The sequence below is a fragment of the Phaseolus vulgaris genome, chromosome 6 (assembly GCF_051622355.1).
Source record: "Phaseolus vulgaris cultivar YP4 chromosome 6, ASM5162235v1, whole genome shotgun sequence".
Classification (NCBI taxonomy): Eukaryota; Viridiplantae; Streptophyta; class Magnoliopsida; order Fabales; family Fabaceae; genus Phaseolus; species Phaseolus vulgaris.
The window spans coordinates 18,298,326-18,322,097 of record NC_143503.1 but is presented as its reverse complement, the minus strand read 5'-3'; the positions used below and the strand labels follow the sequence as shown (position 1 = coordinate 18,322,097).

The 23,772-nt window shown below is 28.8% G+C and overlaps 1 protein-coding gene and 1 pseudogene across 1 annotated transcript; one reads left to right on the top strand and one right to left on the bottom strand.

The window, feature by feature from the left end:
* The first annotated feature begins 241 nt into the window (after positions 1 to 241).
* Positions 242 to 2,228, top strand: LOC150027240 (uncharacterized; annotated as a pseudogene).
* Positions 2,229 to 5,300: 3,072 nt separating this feature from the next.
* LOC137831117 (uncharacterized) lies at positions 5,301 to 7,614 on the bottom strand. Its single transcript, XM_068638657.2, has one exon. It carries the CDS (start codon positions 6,969 to 6,971, stop codon positions 5,607 to 5,609), a length of 1,365 nt encoding a protein of 454 aa, XP_068494758.2. The 5' UTR covers positions 6,972 to 7,614; the 3' UTR covers positions 5,301 to 5,606.
* Positions 7,615 to 23,772: the final 16,158 nt, after the last annotated feature.

Here is a 23,772-nt window from a genome sequence, read left to right as displayed (position 1 = left end):
AAAAGAAGTGGTGAGCAAAAGCAAGAAAGCAGGAGCACAATGTAAGTTTGAGAGGAAACAATTTCTAAGGATAAAAAATAAAAGCAGAAGGTAAGTGAAATTTTAAAATAATTTTTTTTATTCAAATACAAACAATACACTATCATTGAATTGAAATTGCAAAATAATTCAATTTATTGCAAAACCATACCACCCCATTTTGCAAACGACGGTGATTTAATGCACTCTGAAACTTTGCACCCTGTCAAAACTTATTGAGTTAAAAAAATTAGACAATGAAGCAACTTTGAAAATGGAAAATTCAAATAAATAAAATGTCCTTCTACCACTTGTATCTGATGAAGGAAATCGGAAAAATGATAGTGTTAAGCCAAAACTCAAAGGTCTTTACAATATTCTTTCAATATTCAAGCAAGAGATACTCTTGACTGTGAAATTTCAAGGATGTTTTATTCTTCAGGACTATCATTTCATTTATCAAGAAGTCCTTATTATAGAAGGGCATTTTCTTATCCAGCTAATACTTCTAATCTTAGTGCATATGTACCATCAACTTATAATAAATTCAGAGGTCTTTTACTTTCAAAAGAAATAAGTCATGTAGAAAACATTCTGCAGCCTATAAGAAACTCATGAAATCATAAAGGTGTCACAATTTTTATTGATGGGTGGAGTGGTCCTCAAAGAAGACCACTTATAAATTTTATAGTTATCATTGAGAGTGGACTAATGTTTTTGAAGTCAATAGAGGGATTTGGTGAGATATAGAACAAAGATTTCATTGCCAAACCCATTATAGATGCAATTATGGAGGTTGGGCCCAAAAATGTAGTACAAATTATAATTGATAATGCAATTGTATGTAAGGCAACGAGTATGCTCATAGAATCAGAATTTCCTTCAATTTATTGGATTCCTTGTGTAGTGCACACTTTGAATATTGCATTAAAAAATGTGTGCAATAAAAAATACTAAAAGAAATAATGATATTTATCAACAATGTTATTGGATCTTCTTACACATTTTTTATTGATGCTACATTTATTAAAAACTTTATTGTGGAGTACTTTATGAGATATTCAATATTCAATAAATTCAATTCATTGAAGTTACTTTCTGTTGCTCCAACAAGATTTGCTTCAACCATAGTCATTGTAAAAAGGTTTAGAAAGTTTAAAAATGATTCCAAGATATGGTTATTAGTGATGAATGGTTTTCTTACAAAGAAGATAATGTGGATAATGCATAATTTGTGAAAGAAACTTTGTTGACTGATAATTGGTAGATGAAGGTTGATCATATATTTGCTTTTACATGTTCTTAGAAAAAAAAAATATAGATATGGCTACTCTTCACTTAGTATATGAAATGTGTGATTCAATGATAGAAAATGTGAGAAAGGTCATATACCAACATGAAAGAAAGACAAAAGTTGATTATTCATCATTTTTCAAGGTAGTAAAGTCAATATTAATTGATCGTTGGACTAAGAGTAGCATATCTCTTCATTTTCTTGCTTATTCTTTAAATCCAAGGTAATACATTATATAGTTAAATTATTTTATAATTACATTTTGTTATGTACATATTATTTATAATATCACAAATTTATAATATTATATTAATTTATGTTATATATTTTTAATGTTATAGATAAAGCCATGAATACTTAAATGAATATTCACAAAGACGTGCCACACATCAAGATGTGGAAATTACTCATGAAAGGAAGAAGTGTTTTAAGAGGTACTTTGATGATGCATATGTAAGGAGGTAGGTAATTATAGAGTTTGCAAATTTTTCAAATGGAAGACAAGATTTTATCGATGTTGACTCTTTAAAGGATAGAGGTAAAATGGATGCAAAATCATGATGGATTGTTCATGGAGCTCATCCATCAATACTTCAGAAAATAACTCTTAAACTCTTTGGACAACCATGTTCTTCTTCTTGTTGTGAAAGAAATTGGCGTGCGTACTCTTTTAATACATTCTTTGAAAAGAAATAAGATGACACTTAAAAGGGTGGATGATCAAATATTTGTCCATAGTAATCATCATCTTCTCTCAAGAAAGTCCTCAAAATACAAACAAGAGGAAACTAAATTGTGAAATATTGCAGGAGGTGACTTTTCATTTGATGACAATGGAATTCTTGAGATTTCTAGCTTATCTCTTGATGAACTAGAATTATAAGTTGTATTTTTCAATGAGGATGAACCAATGTAAAACTCAAACATTATGGTTTACATAAGTTTACCTTTTGTTAAATTTTTTTAAAATGTTTCTCTTATTTTTTTGAGATTACAAAGTATATTAGTATATTTAATATATATATATATATAGTCATGTCCTGTGTCCTATAATTTTAACTTTAATTGTAACTTCATGATCATTTCCGTGTTGTATATGTGTTTGTATTTGTGTCTATGCTTCATAACTCATTGCCCACTGCATAAATGTATGATTGTTGATTATTTCTAGAAGGAATCAGGGTCCTGTTGCTTATGGATTCAACGACTGCAATGACAACTTCTTAGGTGGTTTTGCATCAATCAAAACTTCTTAGGTGGTTTTGCATCTTACATTGGATAGGAACCATTATACATGTTGAAATTATTGCTATTATTTTGGCTTTGTGATGACTATTTTTGGCAAGTGTACCGAGTCAGAAGTAATAAATTGTCCCTAAGGACGGATATCGAACCCACAAGGAACAGTTCTAAAATCTCAAGTATAATATTCAGTAAATAATAAAAGATGTGTAAAAGTTTGTTTAAAAGGTTGTTTGATCATGGATTTGTAAGAATTTAAATATATAAACAAAGTAAATTATTTAGATGATTAAATTGGAAAATTGGGATTGGGATTAATCCTTCTCTTTCATCTATATTTTAAATGAATAAAAACATATAACATTCCATCTTGATTGACATTGATGCATATATAAAAATCAATCATATCAATTCCTCACATACAAAATTATTAAGAATGTCTCCTAAACTCGATTCCTCGAATAGTTATAAAAACTTCTTGACATTACGAACAAATGTTATAAAGCAATTAACATTTCAAATCTAATCCTAGCATTCAAATATATTAAACATTATCATTTAGGTCAGATGCTTAGAAGTATTTTTTGGTCAAATCTAAAGATCTAAAATTATGAATAAAGATTCAAACTTGAAGAATAAAATGATAATACCAATCATCAATCAAGAACAAAATATTATAAATAAATATCACCTTAATATATAAGAGTTTGAATAGATTACTCTCAATCCCAGAGGGAAGACATGACCACTCATATTGCCCAGTACAAGCATGGAAAGCAAGAAAAGAAGATCCAAGTTGTTTCTCCTTGATGGTTGTCTCCTCCAAGATTTTCTATCTCTGATTATCCTCACAATAATGCATAGGGTTTTGCCTCACACATTTTATTTAACCTATTTGGGTTTGGGTTAAGTGACAACTCGCTCAAGAGAAATATTGTTTTCTTAAGTGAGTTTCACGAGAAAAAAATCAATTTCATTGGAGTGAACTTGCTTAAGCGAGTCTTGAGTAAGTTTCTCTAGAGTGATTTTGCTTGAGTGAGCTTTCAATGTTCTAACTATTTTTTCATCTTGTCTTTAACTAGTTCATTCTTCTTTAGTCCTTTCATCTCCATCTTCCCTTAAATTCCTTAAATTAGCACAAGCTTATAAATAAATCATTCTTATTCGTTTTATAATTCAAATTTCTAAATTAGAGATTGAATTTTAACTCTATTAACAATTAAAATGTTTTTTTTTTTTCATGAAATAGTACTGAATTATTACACTTATCACTTTTAGAAATAGTGACGGTCAACTATTCATCCTAGCTTTCAACAATCACTATTTTTTTCTTGAAAGTTTCGTGCTAGATGCGTAAATGTCTTATTGTTTTCTTTTCTTTAATGTTTTGTTGCTCTTATATTTATAGAGAAGAAAAATACTTTTACAGACAAACTAGCAAATTATATTTAGTGGAGTGATGTGCCAAATTTTATAGGTTATGATTTCTCTAGGAATAGGACTAACATGTGGTTCATTCAATATTGTGTAATTTTATATTTTTGATCAGTATTGGTCCCCACAAAATCTTCTTTATTATTTCTTTTCTCTTTCAATAAAGACTTATGGTGTACTTTTACACATCATAGCTTTCCCTATGAAAAAAATAATTTGTATATCAAGGATTTCAGAGAAGCAGAGAGAGATAGAAAAGGAAGAAATAAAGTATTATTGCTTTGAACCAAAGTTCTTAATGTAATACACAAAACAGAGGAATATATAGGCAAAGATAGTAACAGACTACCCATGTTTCTGATACAACAGGTAGTAAGAGACTCATCGTCTGATATACATCAAGTAATAGTATATATAAAGTTAATTTTATTACATATAAAATCCATTCAATTTTAACTTTTGGTATTTTTTCTGTTATAGAATACTTTTATCCAGAAACTTGTCTATACTTACTCTTGGGATTCTTCATATTTGTTTGTTTTTCTTGTCATCCTTTCCTCAAATGCATTTCTTTCATACCTTTCGGTTTTGCATATTATGTTGACAAAATTGTCGTAAATTGCCCCCACCACCACCAACCAGAACTAATGTAATATTCAAATTTCGGCTCTAATTTCTCAATCACTTGGGACCCATATCTGAGGTTGTCGATAGTATAACACTTCAATTTGTTCAATTCTAAAAAAAAAAGGTTTAATAACAGGTAGCTTTATGAGATTGGTTAAGGGTTACTACCAGGTTTTCTCTACCAATCATTGCAAAATAAAACATCAAACCCTTCCCAACTGTTCTCTCTAATGCATCCAACAAAACTTTCAAAAAGTAGGTAAGATTATTGTAGCTAGATATATTGACTTGAACATGGTGATGCCAGCCTCATAACAGAAAGGAGATTGAGACATGTCGAATAGCATGCATGCGTGTCAATTTAGTTCTAATTAATATCAGCCACTGATGTATATTTTTCTTTTTGGGAAAAACCAGTCATATTCGGTCTGGCCTCAACTAAGCCACTTTGAGCTAACGTTTTCCAATCTTATCAAAGTCTTTCAATTCACTCTAAGTGTTAATTATGCATGAAGCAATAAAATGATGAACTTAGTTTCAACTCTAAACCATTATTAGTTAAGACAAGAGAAGATTTCTTGTCATTCACTTCACCTACACAATTTACCACTGTTATCATCACAGAATGAATTGCTAATTTTTACTACATAGTTAAGATTCTGCACGATTTCAATGGCACAGGAAATTGACAAAAAGCATTCCTTTGAATACATTACAGAGAAAGAAATACATAGGATTCACTGATATAGAAGAATGTAAAGAAGTGTTGAAATAACACAGGATTAGCTCATGGTACAATAAACTAAACTATTCATGTGGATGTAGCATCAAGATATAAGTTCTTCTGTGAATTTGGTGTGTCAAAACCAGAAACTAATCTACTAAGATACTGAAGTCTATTCAGGAATTGAGCTCTCTTGGGGATCAAATCTGTGATTATATGCTTAAAGGGCATACTTACCTGTCAATCATACGTTGCATCAAGGTATAACTAGAAAAAGGCTCGGCTACCGTAAAATACACGTGATCCATCCATTTTCTTATCTATTTCTAACTTGCTGTTGTTATGATTTTGAATCACGTCACCATGGCCTTCACTCTCAGGTTTATCAAGGTCCATTGGGAGCTTCATTTTTGCCAAAGACTCTGTGAATTGTTGCATGCTTCTCATATAAATGTCAACTATTTGCTGTTGCATAGCTGATTGCTCAGCCTCCATATTGATGTTCTGTAGTGGAGCAGAAAAAACTTGACCAAATCTTGCTGCTTTTGTATTCCTATCACTATTGATCTCCTTCTCCTTGCGTGATGTGAAGTTTGATTCCTTATCATCTCTGGCTCCACTTTCTTTCTTGGAAGTTGGGGTATCTGGACTAGCACCAGAGTTCTGATAACCTTCAACCGTGACTGAAACATGGAAAGAATTTGTTGACTCACCCCTCAAATTACTCTTGTCCTCAACTGAATCAGCCGAGTTTCTATCATCACTTAAGCTTGTAGTAGTAGAGCTTGGGAGCACAGAATTCAGAATGCTCTCATTTGGTGAAGTGGACTCATGATTCTCATCTGGAGCTGTCACAGTCATTTCATAATCATCACCTTGAGGAGAATCGACAAGTTGAAGAAATGGTAGAAATCCTACTGAATTAGGCCTTGAAGCAGAAGAACCATAAGATTCCCAATTGAAGTACTCAGAAACCAATTTCTGGTTTTCCTTCATAACACCAACATCAGGAAATTCAATTCTAGAATACTCAACTGGGTCTGCAATATCTTCAGAGATTTTTGGATCAAGCAAGACAACTTCTGAGGATATGGATGAATTAGTAGCTGATTGTGATATGGAACTCACCGTGGAACTGGTTGGAAAATATGTGTCCAAAGACACTGTTAATTGGACAGTTCCAGCAGGACAATGGAAAAGATCAGTGGAGGAAAGGCTATAATCTTCAGTCACCTTTCCTTTGCCAACAACCTGTGAAATTTGGACCAAAGCAAATCCCAAAAGCTGGTCTTCCAAATGATTTCTTGACCTACTAAACATCCAAATCTCACACTTGAGAACAGCATCCATCTGGGTAATCTTCATCCTCAAGTTTTCATTGAATATTGGGTTTTTTCCACCTCCATTTATGATTCTAGTGGAGAGAGTGTCATCAGGGTTGTACGTAAGAGAGAACTTGGCATACACATCCTGATTATCATAGATGCATATGTTATGTATGTTCCTAGCATGATGAACATAGATATCAAGAATCCCAGAGAACTCAGCATCATCAACTGCATGATTCATTGTGCTCGAGTTTGGATTGTACCTGAAGCTGGTAGTTTGATGACTCTGATCGAATGAATTCATTCTAACCTGCTGTTACCAAACTTGTTCTATAACTTGCCAGAAAAAGGCTCAAGAACAAGGAACTATAACACAAGCAGAGTTCAGATAGATATTCTAGTTCATCAATGATCCTACAACAAGGGTACTTAATCCAATTTCCCACTACTCTTTCGAATGAGTTTTCAAAATTCAAAACACCTATTTCATTACAATAACAAGCTTCCAGAAGGGTTAAACAGAACTAGAACAGAGTTTTGTAACCTAGTTGAATGAGTAGCAATAGAGACTTGTTAAAACCTGGTTCTAAATATACACTGGATGATGATGTTCTTGTAGGGTGAAGATGTTTGTCACATGAATCCAACAATTCAGACAGAAACAAGAAAGCAAAGTGTGAGAGAAAGAAACAGTTAAGGTGTAATGAAGTGTGTTGTGTTTGATGGACATGGAAAGGAGAGTTAAGGATGATGTTGTGGTAGTAGGTGAAAGAAATGAAGGATCAAAGCATGAAAATGAATTGGGAAAATGATGATGACGTAATGGGTTAGTTGGATGCCACCCTTTTTCTTCTATTGATTCTGTTTTTGCTTTTACTGCTATGAAATAATTATGTGCAAGGATATATTGGTGTACCACCAATTGAGTATGAATACCATTAGATAATTTGAACACGTTAAAGATTTATTCTGTTTTCTATTTTTTTTTTTTTACATTATTTAATTCTCATGTACTATATCAATTGACTTAATAAAAAATTATTGAAGAAACACGATGAAAGAAAGCCAATTTTATTCCGAATTTCACAATAAAAATTAAATAATTAGAAGGATAATATATAGATGAAAAGCTAAAGAAATAAAAAAATGTTTAATTAATAAAATAATAAAGAAAGGCATAAACCACATAAATAAATAAATATAAAAAAATAGCATGGAAAATATACTTCAAAAATTACATTTATTCTAGTTTCCTTACATATATGTGCATGTTTTCATCTCTCATCTCATCTATCATATTTCTCATTAACCAAGTTGTTGACACATTCTAAACATACAATACAATAAAGAAAAATCAAACAACTTAAATTCCAACAATAGTCACTTCTAAAGAATTGACTTATGCTATGAAAATATAAGTAAAATTTCCACCAAAAATTAACCAAACAAGTTACTCTCTAGTTAAGAAAGAATATTAGGTTATATTTGTTACAAAGGGGGAAAATGTAGGGATAGGTGAAACTAGTGAAATGATTGAATACATGTGAGAATAAAGTGAAAATGAAAAATGTTTAACTAAAAAAGAATGAGAAACCAGATAAAAATAAATTTTGTTACACTATTTAAAAAGAAAATCTTCTTTTTAAGTTCTCCAATTTATTTCCATAAACTTTTCTCTTATAATTCTTCATTTATCAAAAACACCATTAGAGAAAATTAAGAGAAATCTCTGAATATAAAATCTCTAAAGATTTTATCTTTAATAAAAAAAGGAATGGTGTGATTCATATGTGTGAATTTGGCAGTCAACCTTAGTGGAATAAGATTTTTTGTGTGAGCTATTAATCTTTCTTTTGGGGTGGGGGACAGAAGGGTTTGTGTTTTCTTTTTCCTTTGCTTGACAATGAAACTTCCAATTTCAGTGATTCACTTGCTCCACACACTAAGAGTATTGGCATTGAGGCCCCACAAAAACCAAATTAGTCTACTTTGCATAATGAAAACGTAGAAAAATCTCTTCTCATTGCTTCTACAAAATGAGGTGGCATTAGGCACTCTTTTTTCTTGTTTCCCCTTATCAAATAGTGTGTAAAGCAAATCTATGATAGAGATTGAAGAGTGCTATAGTGAAGTTATTAGAGAGCAAAAGCTACAACACAAAGAACCGTTGGAGCAACTCTAGAAAACCTCAATGTTGATCAAGTTCAAAGTAGTAAGGGAAATAGGGAATCCATCAAATGCCAAGTGAGTATATGAGTATGATAATTGATAAAATCACCACAAATTTTTAAAATGATGCATATAAAACAATTATAATTTTTTTCTTATGTCGTGATTGATATAAAATATTTATTTTAATGATAATTATTAAAAAGTAGACTTTAAACTTAACTCAACCTTATAAAACCAGTTTATAAGGTGGGGTCTGTATTTATTTATATACTATGAAATGTTTTTATCTTTAGTGGATATGAGATTTCTAGTCAATGTGGGATCTACAATACACCCCATCACTCTGATAACAGGTGGTCTGACAAGGCTAGCAAACTTTCCCTCTCTAATAATATCTTAAGAAGTGAACTTTACACTTAATTCAACCTTATCGTGCGTGGGACTATATATTATGGGTGGTTTAATAGCGGTCTAATAGCAGGTGACCTAATAAGCTCAACAAATTCTCGCTATGATAGACTCTACATAGTTCTAATATCATATTAATAAGTGAACTTTAAGCTTAACTCAACTTTTTAAAATTTGAAATTGAGTTTGTAAAGTGAGGTTTCCACTTATATACTATAAAATGTTTTTATCTCTAATTAATGTGAAATCTCCAACAATGTTGATTTATATATTTGGTACTTATTCAAACTCGACTTAAGCGCTAAAGAATCTTTTATAAGTAGATCATTACTCGACTCTCAACCATAAAGTTCGATAACCCTTCATACTAAAAGTTAATTCATTCACACAGTTCAAATATCCATGTCGGTATAGTAAAACTAATCTTAAGTAAAAATTCATCTTCAATAAAAACAATTGAAAAACCTAATTCTATAAAAACATTTTTAATAGAATATTTTATTCAATTATATTGTGGTTTTCATATAGAGTTTAATAACTATTTATGTAATTTCAGAATAACAGAAACTTTTATTCTCAAACAATCTAAAATCATTTTATGTATTGTACAAGCTTAATAAACTTGTCATACATAATTGTTTGTAATTAAATAACAGTGTGAAACTGTTTTACGCTGTACAAGTGTACAACTAATTTTCACTACAATAAAATATGTAAATTAATTTAAAGTTAAAATAAAAACATTAAATTGGAAGACTCAAAATCAACCTAAATATATAAAAAAAATATTAAAAAAAAGTTGTATAGCATTGTAATCATTACTTGTTTAAAAGTTTAAAAAGTATAAAATTATAAATATGAAATTATAAAAATTTTAAAATTTTAAATATATATTTACTCTCTCCAATTTAAAATCAATTTTTTTTATCTTCTGCAATAAAATTAAAATCTTTTAGTGCTTATAATTTAAAAATGTTTGTTTTAATCCTATGATCTAAATATCGTTATAGACTTTTCTTATATGATTGATAATTATAAATAGTGTATAAACCTACTTCAATTTTATATTTTTCTCATCAAATATTCAATCACATGTGAGAAAATCACATTTGAATCTTTTTAAAATATATTAAGAGTTGACATAACTAAAATCATTATAACGCGATTATTTAAAAATATTCATGTTTCTTAGGTCATTTGAGTTATTGACTTAGTTCTTGCTATTGGTAAAGAATTCAACATATTAGAATAGCTTGAATCATGTTGAATTTGATCAGGAGAAAAGTTTTGTTGAATATTGAATATTGATCAACTATGATGAATATTGAATATTACGCAAAGCCTATGGCATGAAGATCAATTTTGGAGAAAAATGATATTATAGATTTATTCAAGTTTTAAGTTATTTGAAAAAACATTAATTTCAAATCAATACAAAATAATTAATAGTTTCTTCCAAAATGTTGACATGCACGTTCTAGTTTCGCCAACTAGTCAATATTCAACACATGAAGGAGTGAGTATTTTTTTTCCTAAATTCTTATATTTTTAATGTTCAAGGTATCACTTATATTTAGGTCTTGTTTAAATAAACTTAAATATATATATATATATATATATATGAAAAGGTAAAATGAATTAAGTTTATAATATTTTTTTTATCTAATTTCTTCAAAAACTAAGATGCATTTGTTTTTACACTTAAAAAAATCATAAAAAAAAATCAATTTTAAAGACTAAAAATAGTTAGTTGCTATAATTATTAAATTAGAGACCATTTTACAGATTAAAAAAAATTGATTTCTAAATTAATTTCTATTATTGTTAAATAATTTCTAAATTAGTATCTAATTAACTACCAAAATTTTAATTACCAATTATTTATATTATAAATTTAAATATTTTAGTGATTATTAAATTAAAAAATATACCACTTTTGTCCAGCCTGTATATAAATAATTTGAGCTAGTCTCAAATTAACTTTATTTTATAAATAAATAAAAATAAAGCATGTGGAATAGTCCACAACATATACGGACAAATATATGTAAGCATTGCAATGTTGGATTAACAATCTAATCAGCATTATTCACTAAAATCGATGTATTAAATTAAAGTAGGGATTACCTCATCATTAAACTTAGAACACTTACAAGCTCAACTCGAAGTCTTGTACGGAAAAGAATTTGGTAAAATTAGTATAAATTGGTGGTGATTATAAAATTAACAGTGTTAATTAATTATGTATTTATTATCCTATTTATTTTAAAAACTAATTTGAGTAGCATCTTCAATTCTCGATTCTCGATCAATATATGAATGGCCTAAAAGTCAGGACTGAGTAAGTGTATGCAAAAACCTCCCTCTGGGTAGGCAAATCGCAGCAACATCCATTCATTGATGAGATTATGGAGACTCCCCTTCCATCTAACTAGAAGGCCCAAACACTTAATAGGTATGGCAGAACAATAAATTCCGATAGAACAAGTTAATGTCTATGTTACTAAGATAGGACTATACACCATAGAATATACGGTCTTGTGTCGAGTATTTTCAACATCCTAAAAGGGGCAACTTTGAGTTGGTTAATGAGGTTACCAACTCATTCCATATTTTTTTTTATATCGGTTTACAAGATTCTGTCTTGAATCTTGATGAATTCTTCAAATTTTCTTAGTGAAACTCATTGGAGGAAATGTGTGACACTCTTCAAGTCACACATGAAGGAAATATTGATGTCAATTTGCTCTGATTCAACTGTATGAGCTTTTTAGAATGCAAAAAGGAGAAACCATCACTATAAGAAAATCACTAAATAGAAACTAATTTTAGAGAAAAAAATAATTAGTCACTATATTGATTAAATTATATGATATTTTAGAGACTAAAAAAGTTATTGATATCTAAAGTAGTTTCTATTAATAATAAAATTTATAAACTATTTTCTAAATCGGTATCTAATTAGCTACCAAGATTTTCTTGTAGTGCATTACTAATGTGCAGAAACAGTTCACATGCATTATGAATAATTTAATTGAACCATGAAAGATGTTTGAAAAGGAAGAATTAAACATTAAAGTGTTAAAATGTTTAGCCAATAATTGGTGGCCTAAGGTAACAACAATGTCAAAGTCAAAAGATCTGTCGACAATTCCAACAACATCTTTGTTTGGAAAGCTAAGGGAATAGGAGCTGGAAATGAATAGACTTCGGTGAAAAAGAAAGTCATGACAAGAAAAATAAGGACATTGCACTAAAGATTGTTGTACAGAAGAAAGAAGATAGTGAAAAAGAAACAGATGAAATCAGTGACTCAAAAAATATAACCCTATTTCGCAAAAGGTTTGGAGAATTTCTAAAGAAAAGGAACAAGAATATGATTTTTTCTTAGAAAAGGGATGTAAACAGAAAAATGTATTCTATTTCATCTAACTTCACCATTTTTTTTATGTAGAAAGCAATGACATATCAAAATTGAATCCCAAATAGTCAAAACAAAGACAAGTTCAGTTACGGGAAATTTGAGAAAGAAAGTAAGACTAGAAGAGCCTACGTTGCATGATAGAACAATGATAAGACCTCTTCCGGTGATTCTTCAAAAGAGGATGAAGAAGTTAACATTTGCTTGATTGTTGGTTATGATTCTTCAAGCAATGTAAGTACAAAAGACCTTGAGATTGAAACTAATTACAATTAGTTTTTTAATGTTTTCTAATGAGATTCATGAAGAAGCTACTAGATTTGTATTTCTGACAATAAACTCAAGAGAATGAATAAATGTCTTGAAAAAATAGTTCTCAAATTAGAGGAATAATTGAACAATGCTAAAATTGATTTAGAAAACCTAGAAATCATTTATAAGAACTCATTTAGTAGTTGTTCTAAAACAAATTAGCCAACCTTCAAAGATTATGAAAACTATAAATCTCTTAAAAATAAAATTCATTATCTTATCAAAACACTGATGACACATAGTACACATATTTATAACTTTATTGTATAGTGAATGTATTTTTCATATGCTTTATTTTCAGTTTTTGGGATGATGTTGTAAATAATGTATGTTATGTACTTAATCGGGTGTTAATCGAGTCTATCCTTAAGAAAACTACATATGTAAGTGTTTTGTATTAAATAATTACAAGGAAAATCTTGGCAAATTTGATCTGAAACCAGATGAATGTTCTTCTTAGGTTACTCATAAAATAGACATTCATATAATATACAAATAAAGGCTTTTGGCTGTAAAAGAATATATTCATGTTGTATTTGATGAATCTAACCAAAAAATGCAAGTATTACCAAAGAATGATGTAGGTGAAGATGATTTACTGGATAACTTCACCAAACTAAACTTGAACAAGCCAAACAATTACAACATTTCAAATGACATTGATGTCAAACAAGAACCTCACAAGGATTTTCCAAAACAACGAAGAATTTCTAGAGATCTCGCACTTGACAATGTGATTAGACAAATTGAAAAGGAAGTATCTACCAAGCATTCTTTAAATAATTTTGGCAACACAATGTCTTTTGTTTCACAAGTAAAACCTAAAAATACTAATGATGCTCTAAAAGATGAACACTGGATATTTGTTATGCATGAAGAACTTAAGCAATATTTGCAATGATGTTTGGATGCTTGTACCTAGAACAAAAAATATGAATGTAGTAGGAACAAAATGGGTTTTCATACTTAACCTCAAACATATTCACCTCTTTTTTTTTAGAGCTTTAGTTTCTTTTCTCTTGGTGGAAACAAACTTGAAGAGCTCTGTTAGACGAGGTTGAAGCTTCTTTCTGACTTCTTCTTGTAAGTGCACCTCGTGTACTCTCAAGATTTCTATAAGCCCATCCCACGTAAGCTTCCTCAGATCATGAGCCCTTGTAATGGTCATTGTCTTGGGCTTCCAGATCTTTGACATGCTATCCAACAACTTTAGATTGATCTGTGCTTTAGAAAAACTTTGTTTGAGAGCTTTTAGCCCATTTAGAAGAATCTGCATTCTTCCAAACATGTCATCTATGCGTTCTCCTTCCTTCATGCTGAAAGATTCATATTAGTGTTCTGAGAATGGCAACTTTCATGAATTGTACGTCTTTATTTCCTCATAGTTGATAATCAATGAGTCTCAGATCTCCTTAGAGGTTTTTAACCTACAAAATTTCTTATAATCATGTTTGGATTAAGCACAAATGAGAGTGTACCTGACTTTATTGTTTAATTGCATCTAGTTGAACTCTTCTTTTTCCTAGTCTTCCTCTATCATAGTTGATCATGTTACGAAAGTGGACTTTAAGCCTAACTCAACCCCATAAAACCGGCTCATAGGGTTGAGGTTTGCACCCACTTATATACAATAAAAGGCTCTAATCTCTAGTCGATGTGGGATCTCCAACAGATCATGTGTAGACTTTACATATATCGTCATCCTATCTTTCCAATAAGAAAAGTATCTTCCTATAATTGTATGGGGTCTTGAAAAGAAAAACCCCTTCGATGATAAGATGTGCTTTCATGCCCGCTATAATATTAGAATTTTTTTCTCTAATAGTTATAAGGCCTTCAACCCTTTAGAGACCGAACTTTGATATCAACTATGAAAAACAATTAAAACACACCCAAAATAAGGGTTGAAAATGTAATATAATATCAATTACTCCTAAAATGTAATTAGTTCAAAACGCGGTGAATTAGTTAATCAAAACGTATACAAGACAAATCTAACAACAAACAAAGTGCTAGTAAAATGGGAACATATATATGCTCCTTTCAATACTACTTGAAAATTAAAGGAATTTGATTAAATAAATTATTAGATTTATTTAGTTTTGTGATTTAAAAAAAATGTTCAACTAATTAATAATGTATTGTATAGTGTATTTATTTTACTTTGCAATTTCTTTAATGTCCTAAGTTGAGCGTGTTCTGGAGTGGGGATTTGAGAAGAAGAGAAAGTGAAAGTGATAATGTGAAAGGGGTTGTGTGATTACGGCTCTTTCACTTAACTGGTTTCTCCTTTTAATGTAACTTTTATTCAATTCCAACAAACATTAAGCACGTGATGGAAGAAAAATAAAATAAAAGCTTTTCCAGTCAACGTCACTGATAAATATCATACTTGTTTATATTCTAAATTAAATATAATTTTACCTTCAAAACTAGTGCTATTAATTGATGTATCTAAAAGTTTTCAATTTTTTATATTTAACATTTAATATATATATATATATATATATATATATTTAAACAGAGGAACTTCTTTTACTCTATGAAAATTCTTATTTTCTTTTGATTTAGTTGAAAAAATTATATTTTAATTTGATTAAATTTATACTAAAATTTGAATATGTTTATATATATATATATATATATATATATATATAATTTAAATTAAAATGAATAAAGAATGGTGTGTGAGTAAATAAAGGATTGTACTGATCATTTGGAATGTTTTTAAAAGTTATATTTGTTAATTTTATTTTGGATAAAACTTTAAAAATAGATTTGATTACGTTGTGTGAGATTGATTTCTTAATGATTTTTTCTCTTAAGTAAAAGTAAAAATAGAGCGATAACTCAATTCATTCTCTGAGGCAGATTTTCCTTCAAACGAAAAAATATGTCAAACTATTTTTTTTTCTTTCTTATTTTCTTGTTGTCTATTTAATGAATTGAAAGTAAATGTTTATAATCAATTTAAAGTGAATACTAATTTTTATATTTAATTGATTTGTGATTTTGTTTAAATGAATTATGTTTTATGAAAATGGTTGTTGAGAATGATAAGAATTGCATGAATTTGGGGCTACAAATTTGGGATAATATGGGAAACATTATGTTATTTATTGTTAGAATATATGGCCTTAAACGAGAGGGAGGGGGTGAATGGTTTAAGAGAGGTTTTTGAAAACTTTTCGAGGTTTAATAAAATTCTTTGCGTGAATCCAGAACAGGAATCAAGTTAGCCAAGAATATAAGCAATAAAACAGTAAAGCAATAGAAAAATAATCGATTGTTTCGAAGGTTGTTTATACCAGTAAAACTTAAAACAAAATTTAAATGAGTTTAGAGTAAGAGAGAGATACAACAACAATTTATACTGGTTCGCTCTTAAGCCAAGAGCTACATCCAGTCCCCAGAAAACCACTGGGTAATCCACTAAGTAATCAAACCAGATTACAACACACAAACCACCAAAGTAGTGACCTTGAACCCTTCAAGAAACACACTCCCTTTGGCAAAACACACCAAAAGTATTGATCTTGATCACCTCAAGAGCACACAACACTCATTGGCAACATAACACCAGAAATACAGTAGGTTGAGAAGGGATTACACTTACAAACTGAAATCAATACAACTGTAATCCTATTCCACTCTCTTTGAAAAACCCAAAGCTTGATGTGAATGTTCAAATCTTAGAATCAACTTTGTCACAACTGAAAAACTCAAATCTGTTTTTCTTGCTTGTTTGAAAACATAAACAAACCATTTATATTTTCCAAAGATTAGTCAAAGCAATTAATGAAGGAGCGTATTCAGTTGAAAATCATTTAAAGCACATTCAACAACCAAAACAGGATTTTGTTAGGATTTTCAAAGAAACAATCAGTTGAAACCACGAAACAACCGATTGTTTGGTTTGACAGTTAAGTCAACCAAACTAAAATAGTTTTCAACCTTTTCAAAAACTTCTAAGAGTAAAACAACCGGTTGATTCGACAAAACAACAGGTTGTTTTTCACTTAGTTGGTAAAACAATTTATTTTCTAAAAGGTTTTAAATCACATCAGTTTTAGATTCAACAAAGGAGTGGATCACATTCTATTCTACCCAGATCCCTCCCAAAACACAGCAGCAACACTAGCCTTGCATCAAACACTTTGGATTTGGATTCTTCAAAGCACTTGATCACTCTTGATCAACATTTATGTGTTAAGTAAATACACCTATGTTGTAACATAAATCCCCTTGTTTCATTCATGGTCTAAGTCACATAGACTAAGATATCAGACGGTGATAAACTGAGGGAAGTTCTTGCACACTATGACATGTGTAAAGGTGTGACTTCCATTGTAATAACCTTTCACATATCCATTACTCTTGGGTTTTCTTGTTAATCTAAGCCTTGTATTGGATCAGATGTTGGGATCTAGTGGGACATGCTTAATAGTAGGTGTCAATTAATATTCCATTTTGTTGAATATCTTTTGATGTATATATTCATGCATGGTCTATATTGTTTTTGTGTGTTGGTATTTGATTGAAATTGAATTGTTGTAGATTGTTAATTAAAATGTGCCCTTTTATAAACATTTTCTCATGTTGAAAATCTAGTTTAATACCTTGCTCTTCTATATATTGTGATATGTTATGGTAGGTACAAGTGCAAAAACAACATCTCAAAGAGCTTAGAGCTTTATTTGTGACTCTTTCTGCAAAAAAAATTGTGTTTACACACGTAGACACAAATTATATATGTTTAAGTTGTATTTTGAAATTAATACATACTTTATATAAACTCTCTATTGAATTTATAGTGCAATAGATAGTTTTGTGAGCGTGTTACATAAAATTTAAGATAATAAATTAAGAATTAAAGGCTAATAGGTTAAATTATCGAATGAAACTTTTCTTTTGACATTAATTAATATAATAGTTGTTAAAGAAAAAATACAACACCCTAAACATATTTTGATTATGTGTTAAAAACATAGTGAATCTAGTGCTTAGAATATATGGAGCAGAACAAGCATAATGCATGGAATACATGAAGCAAAACAAGCCTAGTGCATGGAACACGTGAAGCAGAACAAGCCTAGTGCTTGAAATACTTAAAGCAACTACGTCTGACAAACATTAGACGATAAAGTCAAGTTTCACTTCTTTTAATAAGTTAAATGAAGATCATTCATATGATCAATGCAAATAAAGACTTCAATACACATGAAGAATATTCCAAAAACTTAAGTTTGAAGAAACAAAAAATGTTTTATATATCTCTTCTAGGAAGGTTCGTGCCAAATAAAACAATAAAAAATACTTGGGATATGAGCTAAAGCTTAAATGATCACCACCTTCTCTAACACGACTAGTTTCAACTCTAGCTTAGTTGTTTATCCTATATGGTGTGCACTTTTAACCAATACTTAGTGTAAAAGTATCTGCTATCGAGGAAGATAAGTACTACTAACTATCATTGGAGTGGCGTAAAGAAGATAATAGAATTTCATGAATTTAATATTTTTCAACATAAGAGTTCATCAAATGATGACAAAAGAAGAAAGAATACAAAGAAGAGAGTTCAAAGTACTCAACGACCATAAAAGAGAATGCAATGACTACTTTTATGAAGGCTATAAGAGGTATTTCTTCAAAGAAAGGAAGACAATAAAGTTAGTCATACTTTACAAGTGCAAAAATTCTGTTGAAATTTATCTGTCATAAATTTTTGTAAGAACATTACTTGTATTCATCTCCACCTATTAGTAGAGAAAATTTAGCCTCGTATACATCAAAAGTGTTATGTTCTCTAATGAGTGAAACTAGAGATCAGTTGATCACTTAGATCGTGTATCTATGTTGAGCTAGGAGTGACTAATGTCAAGAATACTTAATATTAAGTCTGGAATGGCTAGCGTCAAGAATATTCAACGTTATCTAGGAGTGATTTGATCAAAGAATTTATTTATACTTCATAGCGGTAGACTATTTAGTGAAACATGACTTGTTGATCAAGAATTGGGTATAATTTATGAGATCAGTTAAATCAGTATAAAAAATATTAAATTTTCATTCCTTAAATCTTTACATTGCATGTTATTATGTTTTTTAACTAACTAAAAGATGGAAGAAAAAATTCAAACCAGATTTTACAAAGATTTCTCAAATCTTCTATTTATATGTTTCTCATTTGATTTTTCATCCGAACATACAATACCAACAAAAATATGCGAAATTTTTAAAAGACAATTCAACTCTCCCTTTCTATATTATTTCCTATTTTCCACAATAGTTTTATAAATTTACAATAAATAGCATACACATTTAGTTGGTTGGATATATATATATATATATATATATATATATATATTATACTCATATATAAGTTTATTTATAATTAATTAATTAATTATTATTAGAATGAAACAATAATTTTTAAAAGTTTATATCAATATACTGCACTGATAAAAGATTTGATAATTTTGGTTAATTTTCTTCAAGTACAGCGATTTCTAGTGTTTCAAAAGGAAACAACAATCATTGTTGTTTTTGTTTTCTATTATGCATTTCCTTATTTTTCACCAAAAATATAAAATGAACTAAATAAACTTATGTTAATTATATAAAAATAACATTCCATAAGTTTTACTGTAGAAGTATTTTAAAGAAAAAAATATATATTACCTTCCTGTGTAACACTAAAATAACTTCAGTTTTATTTATTGACCGAATATTTTCATTAAAATTACAAATAAAAGATGTAATAATTAATTTAAATAAAAATGAAAAAAAAAGAGCTTATAAGTTAAAAACAAGTTAAAACACCTGCTAAAGCTAATTTAAAAACAATTAAAATAATCGTATTCGGAATAAATTTTGTTTGATCAAATCAACTTTTATAAATTATTAAATTAATTTATAAGCTAATAAAGTGTGTAACTTATTAAACACAGTCAAATTTATCAAATAAATTTATCGAGATAGGATTGTTAGATTGATCACGCATTGTGATATTATACATTTTTAGTTTTAATTTTAATTTTATGTTTAAAAACACTTGAATAAAGTATTTAATTTTTTTATCTCGATTCTTAAATAATACAAAACTATTGGAGATGCTATTGGCTGTTACAAGAATAAATGGTATTATAGTTTGTATATAGTACACAACACACATTTATTTTCTATAATTAAAACTTATAATAAATAAATACTTCAAAATATAAAATATTATTGTATTAAAATTAGTAATAAATATTATTGAATGGAGAAATTTGAAAATCTCAATGCAAAAGACTTTGTTTAAAAAGTAACAGTAAAATAACTTGTGAAAAGATATAACAAACACCCTAATATTTGAAATGAAAGTCGAATTTTATAATATAAAGGTGATAGTTTATATATTTTTTAAATAAATAAAAAGTTGCTCAAAATTTGTAAGTCATTTAGATTTTTCTTTCTTGAAAAAAGGTTTTTTCCTTTTATTTTTACTATTGATTGAAATTTGTGGAGAAAATGAGCACGAGGCATAAGGTCTCAATCGGATGAAAAAGTCAGAATGAAGCATATCTATTACTTTACTGAAAATTCAATGGGAACACTCAATCACTTTATGTAATCACACAACTTATACGTGCCCGTGAATTCAAATTCTATAATAAATGAAAATTAAAAGTTTTGTAGTAAACAAGAGCAATTCATATTATATAAATAGAATAAAGGTAAACGTCATTTTATTCATAATAGAATATTGGATCATTTAGAACTTATATCATCTTTTATGAACCGATTTTTAGGATTAAATTAAACTTAAAGTTTATTTTTTTTAAAAAAAATTATGTATTATTCTTCTAATATTGTGACTTTAAAATACAATAGTTTTAATATATTAAAAAAAATAATATATTTTAGAATAAAACAATAGAAAGGTAACTAAAAAAACTCCAACTAAATAATCCAAATTCGTCCGATTATGTACAAACTTTTCTTCTTTCTACAAAAATACTACATTTATTAAAGAAAATCATTTCTAATGAACCTCTCTTGAACAATGGAAATCTCAGTCTTACCTACCAAGTATCATTAAAAAAATTGGATTTATAGAAGTATATTTTAGCATTATATTAGAGGTTAAACATCTTATTTGTCATTGTTGTTTACACAAGTAAATAATTTATGAAGAACGTGTTACTCATGGTTTTCGCTAAAGTAAAGTGTTATTTTAAAATAGTAACTCTCAGAGGCCTCAAAACCCCATTAATACCACGATTTTGTTTACCTTTTTAACCATTTATTCAAGACTAGTGTAACAAAATACCAATATCTTAAACAATCAGTATTAAAAATTACTACAGAACTTGTAAACAAAATGCCAAAGTAATGTAGCTTCTGCAAGTACTTAATCTATTTGTGAATTGTTAAATATTTACAATTTCTGTTTGACAATCATTCCAAGCTGTATCATGATTTTGCTGCTGAATCTTTTACACTGGCAACATTCCATATTACATGTTTGAGGAGAGTGTTTGTCTGCTACTTCGGGCCTCATGGTTCAAACCTTTATCGGTTGAAGAACATGTGGTTCATGAAGATGCATATGAGGAACTCGAATAGTATTATCCGTATGAGGATGTGGAAATGGAGGAAGCTTATTATGGTGGTTTGTCTAGTTTTCGGATTGGGAACTGCAGATGGGGGAGATAACGGTTATGTTAGGGGTGGTCGTCAAGAAGCTCGGCCGGTTCACCGGTCGAACTTCCAGGATTTAGGAGCCAGTTCATCGAGGGAGCCAAAAACGAAAGATGCAGAGAAGGGTAGCACAGGCAGAAGGGTCAAGAGGACACAGAAAAGGGAAGCTGCTGCTAAGGTTGTTGAAGCAAAACATAGCAGCTTTCCTTCCCAGAAGCCATATATTTTCTTTGTCATTGATTTTTTTTCCTTGTACATTATGTGTTCTATCATGAACCATGTAATAGATATTGGGGAAGGTGTTTTAGAATAATGGTTTGGTGGGGTAGTTGGATTATGAGTTATACACTCACTAAAGCACTGAACAAATTAGGTTTAGTTAGCTGTTATGCTCTCAATGCATGTCTAAAATGTACATAAATTCCTTGTCATGTTCATATCTTTGACACCTCAACAATGTTTTTATGTTCGCATATCATTTTTTGATTTTTCCGTAATTTTTCGAAATAATAAACTATAATGGTGACTCTCATTATTTTTATCTCAAAAGCCTATTTTGGTTTATTGTCTCATCATCACCATGTTTTCAAACTTAAAAAAGGATATATATGATGTTAAACAAGATACTAAAACTTGAGCAACTTCCTTTAAGAAAATGATATAAAAAGAGAAAAGGTATACAACTTTATTTAAAAAGCATAATATTGTGGAAGTTTATATTGATGACATAAGATTTGGTGCTACTATTAAATATTTTTATAGGGATGATTTTATTTTAGTTAATGTAGGAAGAATTTGAGATGAATATGATGGGAGAACTTAAATTTTTTTCTTTATATAAATGACATTATCATACATCAACAAAAATACATATTAAAAACGTGAAAATAAAAAAGGGAGAGTTAAATTGTGATCTAATAATTTCTAAAATCTTTCATAATGCATACTCTCTCACTGAGTCTCTAGACAAAAAAAATTGTGAAGATATCAAATAATAGGTGTTTCTTGAAATACAGCAGATTTGCTCAACATTTTTAGTGATGTGTATTTAAATAAATATTTTTCAACAAGTTACAATAATTGATGAAATACAGAATATGCAATCTCATTATTCTATAACACATTTGACCAGACAAACATATATAAAAAATTATTTTAAACACAACTCTTTTAACTAAGAATCACATTAAACAAAACTTGTGCAACTCAACTAAATCACTTAATATATTTTCTAATTTTATTTGACAAAAGATCACATCGTAGTTCTTATTGTCTGATCTATTACTACAAGTGCAGATATAAATACTTCATATAAAATTACCTTAATAACAAAATTTCAAAATCTAATCTTTCAAAAATATAATCAATTAAGTCAAATTTTAATTGACTAAAATGGTCTTGAAATGCTTTCTGAATTGATGAACAAAGAAATTAATTGATTATTTTTAATAATAATAATTAATTATTATATTATGTTGTTTCAAAAAATATTAAAAAAAGTTTTCCCATTCTCAAATTTAATTTTTCATTCACTTCGAATTAAAGAGCATATTGTTGTGAGTAAAAAGTTTTCAGAAAGAATATTTTTCAAAAATATATCATGTTTTGAAAGTCTACTAAGGAATTTTCAAGGGAGAGTGATGAAGCTATAAGTTGATTCTTTGTATAATCTATAAATTTTTCTGTTTCTTTAAACTTGTAATTTAAATCTATAAATTTGTGCACGAGCGCTTGATGTGGAGAGCAAGTAATTGAGTGTTTTTCATTATTTTTAAAAATCTTGTTGAAAAATGTTTTAAGAATGTTCTAAGAAGTGATTTTTTTTTGTCTTACTCTAGATATATAGGTGTTTCATGTAATTAATTTTTTTTATTAATATTAATAAAAGTTATTTTTTATAAAAATTATTATAATTATTTTATTAATGTAGATTATTAAAATATATTTTGATATTCACTAAGATTTTCTGATAATTATCAAGGAGCTTTTCCGAATGTGAATAGTATTGTGATTTTTCTCATATTTATATTTTTTGTATCATCAACATCAATATTATTTATCACAAAAATTAAATTAATAAATTTGAAATGATTTCAAAAATTAAATA

Coding starts and splice junctions, on each gene's coding strand:
- LOC137831117 (XM_068638657.2), bottom strand. CDS start 6,971: ATGAATTCATTCGATCAGAGTCATCAAACTACCAGCTTCAGGTACAAT.